General features: G+C 42.9%; 2 protein-coding genes across 2 annotated transcripts in view; one reads left to right on the top strand and one right to left on the bottom strand.

The window, feature by feature from the left end:
- Positions 1-13,995, top strand: part of T265_09605 (hypothetical protein) — a gene marked incomplete at both ends in the record, with an annotated part of 34,796 nt that overhangs the window by 16,418 nt on the left and 4,383 nt on the right. The gene's annotated exons all lie outside the window — the stretch shown is intronic.
- Positions 1-13,995, bottom strand: part of T265_09604 (hypothetical protein) — a gene marked incomplete at both ends in the record, with an annotated part of 79,466 nt that overhangs the window by 14,999 nt on the left and 50,472 nt on the right. Inside the window, 8 exons of the mRNA XM_009175719.1 lie at positions 1,596-1,866; positions 3,122-3,299; positions 3,460-3,532; positions 5,462-5,649; positions 8,854-8,985; positions 10,740-11,172; positions 11,999-12,254; positions 12,830-13,046. Of these exons, the coding sequence (XP_009173983.1) occupies positions 1,596-1,866; positions 3,122-3,299; positions 3,460-3,532; positions 5,462-5,649; positions 8,854-8,985; positions 10,740-11,172; positions 11,999-12,254; positions 12,830-13,046 (1,748 nt within the window). The remainder of the gene's footprint in view (positions 1-1,595; positions 1,867-3,121; positions 3,300-3,459; positions 3,533-5,461; positions 5,650-8,853; positions 8,986-10,739; positions 11,173-11,998; positions 12,255-12,829; positions 13,047-13,995) is intronic.

Below are 13,995 nucleotides of genomic sequence, written 5' to 3' on the forward strand. Positions count from 1 at the left end.
CCGAACTATGTAAGAAAAGGAGGTACGAAACAGCTATGTGCTCTCAGTGCAACCCAAAGGTATAGGTAAAGGGGATAAAACCGGCGTTATGAGAACCAGCAAGATATGACTGTAAATGGAAGTTAACATGATGTCAGTCGTTAACCAGTCTGATTGGTCACATGAATTAGAGTGGTCCAGGAATACAACCTATAGAGACTCTGCTAACTCTTGGTCTTCGAAAAGTAAACCAATTCAAAATGAAGGCATGCGAATAATATAACTCTTCTGTATGGGGTGTTTAGTAAGCTGATCTTGGAGCCTTTCTTCAGAGTAAATCAAGAGCAGTCCGCATTGAAAAGTCGAGAAACGGTGTGTACAGCATTTCACATGGGGATAAGTCAGAAGGATACAGTCCATGGCTTCTAAACTGAGACCGAACTCAACCGTTAGTCAGAGGTATTAAAGCTAAAGACCTGAACCCCTCAGCGCCAGTTGCACATCACAAATTCTGAGGCCCGATGGAGACAACATACCGGAAAGAGGATATGCCACCTTGTGAGACTTGTGACTACTGAATGGTAGCATGCTTCGGTCACTTGCAGGCTTAGTAATTTATGAGTACCATTGCAATTCCTAGAGGAATATCCAAGCCAGAATTCGAACTCACCCTACTAGTCTATAAATGAACTTGAACTCTGGCGAGACAACCGAAGTATTAGCAAAATCATTTCTTGTCATAACGTTTATTGGCACGCTTGCATCTCAGACGAAGCCGAAGAAGTAATGATGAGAACAAGTGAGACTCAGCTAGAGGTAAGGCGTTAACAAGAAGTCCTCACAATCCGCGAGTTTACTTCTCAGAAAGAAAGATAACTCGTAGCTTGAACGGCGCAAATGACACCAAAAATCCGTTACAACCGTAATAAAAATGTCTTTGCATGATGCCGTGTAGGAATACCCGAAACGTGCTATCTTAGGACGGCAAGCTACCCTTCAGTCATGCGCAAACTTTGAGTAGAGTAGCAATTGGCACTGAACGTTGCTCTTTTCTTATAGTCTAAGAGAAGCGCGGAAAATTTTACATTCATACAGCAGTCTTTTGCATACAATGGACAATTCAGTCGGAATTGTGAAATAGAAGAATACTGCAAAAATATCCAGCTGAAAGAGGTCATTCTACTCGCAGAGCGTATGATTGGTCTCTCTAATCTGTACACAACGATTGGATCAGCACAACCGTACAACCCACCGTCAACTCACATGGCGGTTTTGATATGGCCACCACAAGTGAGAGAGACGTGCTGTCTGAAATCAATGTGGCCTCAATTGGAGAAGCTATTTGGTGGTGCTCTAAAGCTTTATATATATGCTTTCTTGCGCCATCAGATTGCTCCAAAGAGAAACTGAAATCGAATTAAGAGACAGTGAGAGAGAGATATCCCAGTGCAGCACAATGATGACTGATTTCCCAGATTCAGTGGATACGTTGATGGCGTTATCCAACAACTTCTCCGAGTGCTCTTATTACTACGAAACTTGAGCGTGCTCGTGCAAGGGCTGAAAGTGAATTCACGAACGAACTGGCGTGACCAAACCACTGAACAAGTGCTTACCGGTAAACATGAAGAAGCAACATGTATATCCATGAAATTATGATGAAGGGAGGTGGGAGCAGCGGACGCGACTCGTACTCAATAATCACAGCGTAGCGTAGATAGTTGTAGACCAATTCAGACTGCTGGCGCATACGGGAGAAGATGTCATTGAAAGTCGCAATGACCACACTGATAAATACAATGATGGAGTACAGCAGAAATATAACTGTGGCGATCGGAACAGCCTCCTTCAGTGGTGTGTTGATCGATTCAGGTGGCCAGTCATTTGCTGGAAAAAAACAGGATAGTTGAGGTGAGGTTTATGGTAGTTGAATGACGAAAGTATGGAAAAAGGGAACATTAGGGCTTTTGGGCTGTATCGCAACAGAATAAATAGAGTAAAAAAAGAATATCCAAGTCCTTCAAGAGGTGAAGTTGCGGGTCTCATTCCAGCTAGTGATGTCTGCATTTGAAGACCAAAAGTCAAAAGTTAGAATACGTTGGTTCTCAAGACCAAGCTACAGACTAGTTCGAATTCGGGACTTCATATTTAATTAATAATGTGCGCTTTGTTACCTTTTCAATCGAAATCTCGTTCTGTAAGTAAAGCGTAGAAGCACTGCACAAGTGTTTCACCCTTGTTGGAAATCATCGGCAGTATTCACCGCGGGGATCTCCAAAGGGAACTCCCTAGTGTTTCGAGACCGCAACCTCCAGAGTAGTAGTTGAGCACATAGCTATTCGGTCACGAGTGGCTGATCAGCAGTGTGATTAGCTCACACTTACACAGACTCTTGAGTCAGAGGCTAGGGGCAGGGTCCCCTAACAAAACCTTATATCCTTCCACTGACTTGTGGATCAGACTTTCGAGTCGTAGGCACAAGGTGGGATACCTCAGCTAAACTCCATTCTTTGGCCTGGGCAACCGGGATGTACCATATGCCCTTGCAGCTCTTTTCTCACCGGCTTTCTCCCACACACCCCACTCACCCATCGTACAATGCAGTGCGATCAACCGATCTGCCAATACCCTGTTCCTTTATTCATGAAATCCACATCATGTGGTCACGTGTTGCTTGATGACTCTTTAGATGACAGGTTCACCCGTCTGATCCACTTACTTCCTGTTCTATGTATGCTAGTGTCGCTGACATGAAAAATGCATATCATTCCAAAAGCATGAGTTGATTAGCTGGATTATGAAGTCCACAGAACAGAACTACCGGCCAAATTTGGTTACCGAAAGCAATAAGCTGCATTTTTCCTTTTAACTTATGGAAAGTTATGTAAGTTGAAACAATCCGCGTGTTCTATGTTTAAGGTGAAAGTCTGAGGAAATTCTTGTTAGAGGATATTAATAGTCTACTCGTTGCTAGTGAGTTTAAAACTTGAATGTTCGAATTCGTAGCTGATCTCTGGAGTTCCCGGCTGTCTTCACAAATCTCCTCAAATTCAAAGCGAATTTTTTCACTGCCTCCTAAATCAGCTTGAATTCAAGAGCGAAGCATACAGAAACAGAAACAAAAGGGTCGATGTGTACTTACGGTCAATTTCGCCCGCATACACTTCGCCGTATATCATGAAATACGGTTTCAGCATCGTACCCTTTACACTGTCCAGATCAACGTGAGTTCGGTTCGGGTACATAATACCCTCACGCATTGTCCCAAAAGCAAGCAGGGGCAGGAACACCAAACTCAGCATGGGGATCATGACTCGTATCTAGAGGTAAAAAGAGATGCATCACGTTACGATCGGTGTTTAGGTCAGGGATGTCTCGCTTGAATGCAAAACACACCCGAACTGAGCTGGGTGACATCCGTACAACAAGGATCAATCTAACCGCAAAACTGATTTGAGTATGACGACCAGAAAGACTTACCATCATAAATACTGTGTAAATAATGGGACCAGAGAACCGCCATATTTGCATTAATTCAAAGAATCGCATCTGCCTGAAATGAAAAATAGCAGCAAAAGTTCCATATTTCACTTCCAACATTAACATATCAGTGCGCAATTATGCCCCTTTGGCCGGTATAGACCAAAGAAAACTCTTAGGACAAAAAGTGTAAAAAAAAGTGCGAAAAATCGCGACAGATCTGCGTGTAGTAACTTCCTTCGGAGAGAGAAGCCCGCCTTCTCGCGAGGTAGTATCTTTTGGTGGGGAAAAGAGCATTGCTCACCAGGACACACACCGTTTTGAACTATTAAATGGAACCGTGCTTCTTCTCTAATGTTTCTGTGTCGCGAACGTATTGTACAGGGTTCAGTCTCATTTTCTTGCCTAGACTAGTTAAGGGCAAAGTACTGATACATAATGACAAACGGCAGATTCAATACCTATCATCATCGTCGTCATTAGTATACAGATCATGATTCATACCTTCCAATATGTTGGCAAGACATTCGGCGTGATCGGCAGTTGCGTGAACAGGATAGGATGAATAATTGAGGCTGTGGTCTGCTAGGCACTCCTGTCGAACAAGTGCTGCGATTGCTTCTTACCGAATTGGGGTTACGCATCCAAAGTTAAGATTCATAAGGTCTGGACATTGACCTAACACAAATGTATTCTTTCAGTGTCTCAGCTGATATTAACGTATCGGCCAAAGCGCTCAAAAATGATGGACGTAATAACGGCCGGTTGGTCTAAACAGCAACGCGCAGAAATGGGTTCGAGAAGGAAAGCACTCTCATTATTGTCAAGCCTTCTGGTTTAAGGATAGGTTTCCAGAACGATTGTTTAGGATCTCAAAAGGGAAAAGGAGAATGTGACGAAAACGTTTCATGATGCAGAACAAAGCTACTTCATTGGTGTGATGCACTACTCATAAGGTTGCTGGAAACTCTCCGACAGCCCACGACCGGTTTCGCACTCTTTGGTCGTCGGCTGTCAAACAGCTTTCAGCAACCTTAAGAGTGGTGCACTACGTCCACACAAAGTATCGCGATATATCGAATATCGTACCAAACGAAACATGAAGTAGCCCGGTGCAGCACATTCAGTTGCTCAAGAAAATCATAAACGAGACATTCACCTGGGGTCCGAGTGAGTCTCCCCTCCAAACCAACTTGGAATGAAAATGTGTGTATTTCGCTCCTTCACATGTGCTTATTCTGGGACATTCTCATGAAAATTAATGTAGTAGGAGCAAACATTTATTGCCTTAAGGGCGCATTATCCTAGTTCTCATTGTTCAGTTAACCACAAACATTGTATGCATGTGCGATGGCTTGAGAGCCCAAACCACGCCTCGCGTGCTGTCTACATTAAAACGATTATGGACTTCCGTTATAGTTCATCTTCCACACACTAATGTCCTTCATGCACGGAAGCAGACGGAAATTTGTTGCACGACTCAGTGAGTTTCCTATTCCCTTCCAAAGATCGTTTCCATTGCATTATCCAATGTCCGAATTTCTGATAATAATTAATGGGACACTCTTCACTGGTCGCGAAAATTAACCAACCATGGTGAAAATCGAAGGAACGTCCGGTGAGCTCACCCTATCGTGTCAGAGTCATAGTAGCGTTGAATGAACCACAATGATCCAGTGAGCAAACATTATTTATCCACTGTTCGCTGCGGCGCATCGGCGTTCGTGGTTGCAGAGCTCTGAGTATTCAGTTTTAACGCCTTCCTCTAAGGTAGCGATAGTAGAACTTGCAAAGTTGAAAAGCCATTCTCCCTAGAGAAAGGCCAAATTTGAGAATACTGTGCCCAGATTTGAAGACAGGACGGTTTACTGTTTCCCGATATTGATTTAGTTCGGATCTAATCGGTAAGCAGTCATAGAGGCATCGAAGAGGAAAGAGCTGAAGTCCCCAAAAAGAGCATATAATGAGTTAAACTGGCTTATAAATAACACCTACAACTTACCACATTGCACAACAAACTATGAGCAAGTTTTTGCCCCACATATAAATCGGCAGATAGATCACACCGAAATATCGAAGGCCAATGCCAACCATTGAAACGGAGCACATAACTAAATCGTATGTATTCCAAAATGCACCGAGATGGACACGCATTTTCTGAAGATAATTACTGCCTCTGACGAGGGTGACCTAGACAGGAGAGGGAGTGAGGGGCATGGGAGAATTGGCGGATTAAGGTGAAACAATAAACAAACATTTACCACTGTTCCCTGTCTATCCTGAACGAAATACGGTTGATTCAAACTCGCATAGAAAACTTCAAGTCCTCGAATACACTAAGAATACTACAGTGAATCATACCTTGGGTTGTTTCCATGACATTCTTTGAAACGAGGCAGAAAAGAGAAACAGCAATCCAGCGGTCATTGTCTACATTCGATTTCTTCAAGATCAGCTGAACAGTTTTTGAGACATATTCAATGAGTGCAAATCAAGTCGGTGTATCACAACCTTGTGTATAATCTGTATTTGAAATCATTTTTAAGTGACGAAATGGTTGCGGTAAATCTGCTCATATATTTGGACAGGTCATATGTTGTAATTTGTCTGTTGAAATGTTAGAGACGACTGATGGCTCCAAAGCACCTCTACAAATTTGCTGGTAATTCGCCTGTACTAAACCATGCCTTAATCGACTGCCAGTCGGTAGCTCCATTTCCGGCTCCGTCTCTACCAGTCAAATTGCGCGCGGTCGTTTGGCAGTTTCATCGGTGTCATCATTGAATCGCCCTGGAGATTCGTCAGGTGCATACTGCTGGTACTTTCCGATAAGCAGGAAACATGTGTTCAGTGTGTAATATCAGCTTTCGGTATAGCTTAACTTCACTTAACGGATGAAAGCTGAATCGTAATTTCAAAATCTCTTCATTCTACCAATATCTGCGACTATGCTAAGCACTTTACGACTCTACCTTGCCTCAATAATTTCCTTAGAATGACCCAATAAGAATCCTGAAGTTTTGTCACCGAGCTATGAAGATGATCCCATACCGAGTTGATTTTTACGGAGCATGGAACTCTAAGCGTTCCAATGTAGAACATCTTAATTGAACACCTACTCATTTTGCGATTTTTATAAAGGAACATCACAGTCCCGACGGGTTTGTCATAGGAATGTCATTAAGACACTAAGAATCACTTTATTGGGAGGCTTGCAAGTGTAAATCAAAACCCGCACAACATCTTTACAATGGATCCTACAGAAAAACGCTCCTGACTCTGATCTTAAAGAGATACTCGGTATTTCATTACGAAACATGATTGTTCCCGCCGGATTGTGGATTACAGCATTTTTAGACAAGATGGCATCGATAACGTGATCCGCCACACAAATTATTGACTGACAACATGAGAGTCGAAAAACAGGCGATCATATGTAATGAGCCAACAGTCACCTGGTCGGCATACAACCACATTCCCCCTGCATCAGTCAAGAGTGCTACGTTTAGCAGTCGGAATGGCGAAAGCGAGATTTTCGAAGAAAACAAGGTTAAACAGAACGTCCATGTGGTCCCATGTTTGTGGTTCAGATACGTAATGAAGTGTTTTTTCAAGTGTGAGTCCAGCGGTCTTTCAAAACCGACGATATCGGGTAAACGATAATCAGCATGCGCTTTTTAGCAGGATACTAAGAAAGCCAAATTTCATAATCCAGTAAATAATTCCGTTCATCACAATCTCCAGTACTTCTCCTTGAATTGTAATGGATATACTAAGTGGCCGCGAGTTATGAAGCATGACTTTACGCTATGAGGGTGCGAGGCGCTTGATGATGGGCCGTTCATTCAACAGAGCTTGGGTTTCACCATCATATAAAAAGACGAGAAAGATATCGTCTGCATTCTCTAAGCCAATAAGCTCCTCACAAGCAACAACTTGATTACCAAGGTTTAGAAGATCCTCCAGCGTCCGTCTCATCATCTAATCAATGACGAAATTGAAAAAGGATGGAGAGAGTGAACATCCCTACCAGGCATTCTGAGTTAGGTAAGCTTTTAGAGAGCTCACCGCACTCTCAAACGCCACGAAGTATGGGAATATAGTGACTTCCACAAACTTCCAGGGGATTCTCTGTTGAGCAAAGGTGGTTAAGAGCACTGGCCGATCTAAGCGATAGAAGACACCCTTGAAGACGTGGTCGACGTCATCTCTACCTGGTCGAAATTCTGCTCGACGCTTACGGGCCAAAGTTCCGCGTGCCGCCGTAATACGACGAAGAACCAGTGATTCTAGAAACCTTGTTACCATCACAATCAAACTGACACCCCTGTGGTTACTACATTCATCGCAGTACCCTTTTTGAAAACGGGTACTATAATCAACTAACCTCAGTTGTCTAGGACGGTCATCTTTTAGTGAAAGACAAGTGCTCCAGACGGTATTCCTAATGAGAGTAGTAGCTCTCTGTGACCTATACAATAGTCGGTCATGTTGAGCCCTTACGTATGACCCGTTTATTTCCAAGTCATTCGGCTAGTCAATAATCCACATAGTCTCGATTGATAAATGACTGTCACGCAATTACGATGTTGGTGTGATCTAATCAAGTTGGCTTATATTTGCTTATTGGCGTTCAAAATCCAACGGAATCGACAATGTTTCAGGATGGAATGTGGTGGATTTCCTCCATGTTTTTCAGAGGATCCCGTAAAGAAATACTGTGCAGTTCCCTCACAGATACATACGTGTTTGTTCTCACTGCACCTACATAATTGTTGCTCAAAAAGTACTTACACGACACACCTGTTTGCCCCAACAAGTTCCGAAAGCTCAGAAACACCCACTTTGTCAAAAGCTACTGTCCGCAGGCTTCCATTTTGTAAGGTGACTAAATTGCTGAATAGTTAAGCTTCCATTTGACTTCCGGAAATGTGTGCACTCTAATCAACTGCTGATGAGTCCCAATAAGGGTGCTCCCCGGTTCTTCAGCACGCATTACAGGATAAAATCCACATTTTCATACCGACAGACACAGAAATTAGGGTTTACGAATTCGCACTGCATAAGGATGTATCTTGTTGGGGTTAAAAAGCAAGATGCTTAGTCACTTCTCTGTGTACTAACTTCTGACATTTATTGGCATCCACGTAATTTGTATCGAATACCACACGTGAGTAACTTGAGCTAGCCGAGATTGCCTTCATTGTAGCAACTAGTTTACTACCCACTGAATCTTGAGAGCATAGTACCATTAACAAATTGGTATTGCCGTACACATCGAAGACCAAAGACAGGCGGATGTGGGGCAGGCTAACTGCAACCGAATTTACGTATGAGATCCCTAACAGTAGAACCTACTAACGTGTGCATCGATTCTACCAACTAAAAACTGACCTCACGGAATTTGTCCAGAAAATAAGTGACGATGTGTAGATATACGTAGATCTCCAGAAACGACCAGCTGCGAGCGGGTATTGTATGAAGACACAGACCAATATAGAGGACTAGGAACACCAGATACAAAATCTGAAATGCAAAAATTGGAGAAATAATAGTGACTAGTAAGCGGAATCCAGACCAGCATCAACCGATAAAAACTAGATTCACTCAAGTTACGACAATGAACGTTTTATCCCAAAGAGAGTAACGGTGAACGTGAGTCACATCACATCGTATTCAAACTCTGAGAAAGTCTCGCATTGAATGGGTGCACATTTTAACAGCTGAACAGCCAGCTCGATAATAGCCCCGCTTCTAGGGTCGTAGCCTTCAAAGTGTGCGAAGCATTCACATGGACCGAATGTTAATTAGTTTTCTGTCCCTATCTACTAAGGTCAACAAACAATATTTCTTAATTATCAGGTTAGTCCGCACGACCCCAAAAAATACTCCTCAGTTTCATTTTGTCTATCCATTCAGCCATGTTTAGACCGATTACTTTGCTTCCTAGCTAATCGTCCTCGAGAAAGAAACGGAAAACTAGAATCTGCGTTGTTTTTTTACAAGAATTGGCCAAATTTCTAATTCCTAGACCTTAGTGAATAATAATTCTCACTTGTAGTCGTTGGCCAAAGCTACAAATGGGATGATATGGCTGAGGCGCGCCGATTGCAGGAACAATATCATTTTGTTCTCAAGATGAGGCAATAAAATGCACCACCAAACGAGGCACGAAACTGATCCTAGTTAATTGGGGAGTCGTGAGCAGGGCATAGGAAATAACTTAGCCGAAGCTCACAGACGACATTTAGGTGGACTAATGGACTAATGGGACAAAACAGTTATTCTCCATTCAAAGACTCTAGCGTCAGTGATTCGGTTACGTGGCGTGCAACCACAATCTGAAGTAAAGTCGGGCATGGGAGAACACCGTGGCGGTAGGCTAGAAACTGTTTAAAGTGGTCAAGTATGATGTCGACTCCTTAGGCCATTTAAGGGTTCTGTGGCTGTGGCACACAACTCGCTTACAACCTTCAACGACGGATTGCTACGATGCATGACTTCCAAGAAGCCGGATTAACGTTGAAGAGAATCCAGTAGACAAGCTAAAACAAATGTAAGCTAATGAAGGCAAAGTGGAGTTACAGAGTCTGACGATTCGAAAGCTACACAAAGAAAAGTAACTTCCAATGAAGTGATGCATGTTACTACAGCTAGCACGAACGTTTTGTGCCTTAGTTTAAAAATATTCACAAACTTATAAACCGGGGAGGAAGCACAAGGTAATCCTAACGTGCTTGAACAGATCGGAAAAAAGAACAGTTACAAAAATGGTAGTGTTAGTCAGAGGGTATTCTTCTTCCGGAAACCGAATGGATTCGGACAAGAATACAACGGAACACTGAAGCTACTGATTATCGTGTCATTATTACGGGGCATCTGATGCCACCATCTGGTGCCATTGTACTACCATTGTGCAAAAGTTAGTATGTGAATTGATTGTAGACTTGCACGCTTATATCAAAGTTTCGAAAATGTACGCGATGTTGCACTCAAGTGGGAAAAAGTTCAACAGTTTTGACAACTATCACTACAACGTCTAGTTGAGTGCTAAGCGATTTCCTGAGTCATCGCACTTGGGTAAAATTATGTTGTTTCGCATTCAAGGATTAAGTAATCACATGGACCACTTACGAACACAAACTACAGTAGCATCATAAATACAGCCATCACGAGATCCGTGTGCTTAACCACAGAAGAACGGAAATAAAAGGATTCACATGAAGTTTAAATAAATTTATGTTCTTTTCACACGCTGAACAAATGGAAGAATGGCTTACCACATGCAAGTAGAATCGCGTAACTGGGGCGCTGAAGAACTCGTAGATCCGCTTGCGCCAAGACAATTGGTGACTTGTGGCCGACGTAAAAAGGCCTTCTAATCTATCTGGAGTTCCTGGAGTGAGTTGAAAGTTATGCAAAGCACCAAGAGTCTTTCCGTACGGGGTCTGTGCTTTGGCAGTTTGATCATCGGATGCCACCCGCGGCTTAATAAGCTGTCCTGAAGCAATGTTCCACATGGGCTTAGTCAAGTCGTTCGGATTGACATGAGCCGGGGATAGGTGACGATTAGCGACACCTTCGATTCCATCTTTCGTTCGGTTTAATGAACGAGTCCTTGTATAACCCAGTGATTTACGCCTGCGGGGTATTGAAGTGGCTGCAGCTACGGAAGCGTAGTGATTCGAGGGAAGCAATGCAGCAAGATTTGACCTGTGAACAATGAGGAGTTTGAAAACCAATAGTGTATCCAGAAACTTTACATAGATACAGATGGACGGCAAACTACACATCACCTGCAGTCAATATCAATCGTCCCGCGGACACAGTGGAATAACGTAATTAGTAATTCTTGAAACACTGACCCTCCAGTAGCGGGAAGGATTTCAAATTTAGTTGACGGTGGTATGCATCAGTCAAATGATATAGGAAGGAAGCTCAAAATATACATAAAAACTACTTAGGTTGGAGAGGAAGAACCGTTCATAAAGAAGCATTAGCATCGGTTTGTCGGAAAAATAGCGGTCCACAGACAAGGAAATCACAAGTTTCCGTTGTGAAACCAACGGATTAGAAGTCCGCCGGTACTTTCCTTTTACCGGTAGGCGTAAAAAAATCAAAAGTCACTGCCCTGCTGGAAACAGACAGATAACAATAGATATTCAGATCTACTGATTTGTTCTATATCGGGATGCCGCAGCACCTCAAGAAGTTCTCAGGAGTAAAACAGAGTATGAGGAACAGCTCAGTGCTGGTGGGTTTAAAGTGAGCTGCATATTTTTTCCTTCCCACTAAAACCATTGGACTCGCCCGCTTTAACGTAGTGTATTCTGGGAGGTCTTCCTGTAGAAGTTACGGCCGCCCGAAAAAATTTCAAAGGCCATCAAAATTGGCCATTACAGAGGTTGGCTGTATGATATGCTAAAATATATGGCCAGTTACTGCAGACTTTGTAGCTACGGTAAAACCAAAGTAAACACGCTTCAGTCAAAACCAAAAAATGATGGAATCTAAACGCAGTGAAAACGTATTTTTCTACCTCAGTGGAAAGGAATGCTTTCCAATATGGTTTGAACCGGTAGTACAGTAGGTGGTATTAGGGAAACTTGGACATGTGTGAATACTGGAACGCTGATGATGCTGTCCTGCGGTTACCGAAGGGTCCTTCGGGCTTGTACGAGTACGTGACGTCAGGTTTACCTCAGCTGGCATGCTATTTCGACCAGCTGCACTGAACCGAACATCTGGTAACCCCAGATAATCAGGTGTTCTGTTGCACAACGCAAGGGCGTCACCTGGGTGTGGTAAGATAAAAAGAAAACGATTCACCGTATAATAAACCACATGCAACAAGCGGCTGAAATGTGAGCAACAGGGGTGGACGGAGTGATTCTACCCATCAGAAACTTTTGGCATGTCGTACGCTGTCCAAATGTCCGTCACATAATGAAAACTTTCATCAGAGGAACAATATAAGGGAAAAAGGTCGAATCGAGTCACTATTGAAGCATGAGTATATATACACCCTCAGCTTATGAATCGCTTTTAACAAAAACCGATGCGAAGAAATAATTGTAGAGATTCAAATATGTTTGCAAATCTCTTGGTCTCACAAAATTCGAAAGAAAGAAAGAAAGAAAGAAAGAAAGAAAGAAAGAGGGATTTGTCCAAGAACTATTTGCGTTCAGATTAGCCTGACGAGAAAATGTTAAGTACAAGAGGTTTGTAACCAGGAAGTCATCTTTGACAGCCTGTATTTGTGCGAAAGTAGCCTAAAGACAAGGAAGTCGTGAGTCAGGATGGGAATTCTGATATCAAACAACAGGAGAGATGCAGTAAACCTATTTTGGATGAAATGAAACTGGCTTACTTCCAGTTCCATTGTTATCCCCACCGTTCTCCTTCTGCACCGCAAAGCATGGTGCATCTGCTTTATCACCAATCCCAGTTGTACTGTCCATTGCACGACAATCTTTCTCAGTGTCCTTCTCTTTTTCGAGGATTGAGGGTGGATCGTTGTTAATGTGGGTAGGACATGATGTTACGACCGAATGCGGTTCACTAGACGCCTTGCTTCGTGAGAATAACTGTTTGAATGGAAGGTTGGATAGAACGTAATCACTGTTCCAAGACAATAAAGAAATTCCGGCATAAAGAAGAACCAAAATATGGCTTACTGAAGTGTTAAGATGCGAGGTCCACTTCCACCGAGACGAAATTGCCCCAGTTGTGAGGGTAATTGTCGTTTAACTTCAACGACAAGATCACTGGAAGACAAGATGACATCTACCCTGAAAAGCTACTCTACCATAAGTTTTACCCTAAGTGGGACTCACAAGATAAACGAGGTCAAGTGACGTGTTGATTCGCTGGTCTCACTGTTGAGTGTACCACGATACAGTCATTTATCAGACCCTTAATTTTAAGGCAAAAAAGCTTGGTGCTTATCATATTACCCACTTTAATTTACATACACCTCGCACCAATCAGCTGGGCTTCTGATCAAGGTGATTGAACCTCGGTTCTTTTAGAGCACATGGTTGAAAGGAACTCGAAGACTGTGCCTACCTGATGAGTCCCAATAAGCACGAAACCGGTCGTTTACAGCAAATTTGTGAGTGGTCTGTCCCGTCAAAAAGCAGATGGTTGCTTGGTAAAACATGTGGAACACCTGGAGACATAAAAGCTCATGTGAAAAACCGGGGGGTTCATTAAGGTGACCTGTTTATTGTTGGCTGCCTATTTACTATGGAGGATCCTCATCTGGAGCAGCTACCTGCATGTTTCAATGAATGGGAGTGATGGGTGAGGTTTTTGTGCATCCTGGTACTTGTGGATGGGCTTGACCACGGAAGTTCAAAGGTTCATCTGATTAGGCACCAAAAGGGTTCTAGGGCTGAACGATTTTTTTAAATGATATGCGCTTTTCATCATCCTTAGGCTTGCACAAACGAGTTTTCCGTTGCATTCTTCGCTACATCGTCTCTTTCCCGATATCTGTCTTCCATCATCATCAAAATCCTGTTCGTTCAGTCA

This window comes from Opisthorchis viverrini (assembly GCF_000715545.1).
Source record: "Opisthorchis viverrini unplaced genomic scaffold opera_v5_288, whole genome shotgun sequence".
NCBI lineage: Eukaryota > Metazoa > Platyhelminthes > Trematoda > Opisthorchiida > Opisthorchiidae > Opisthorchis > Opisthorchis viverrini.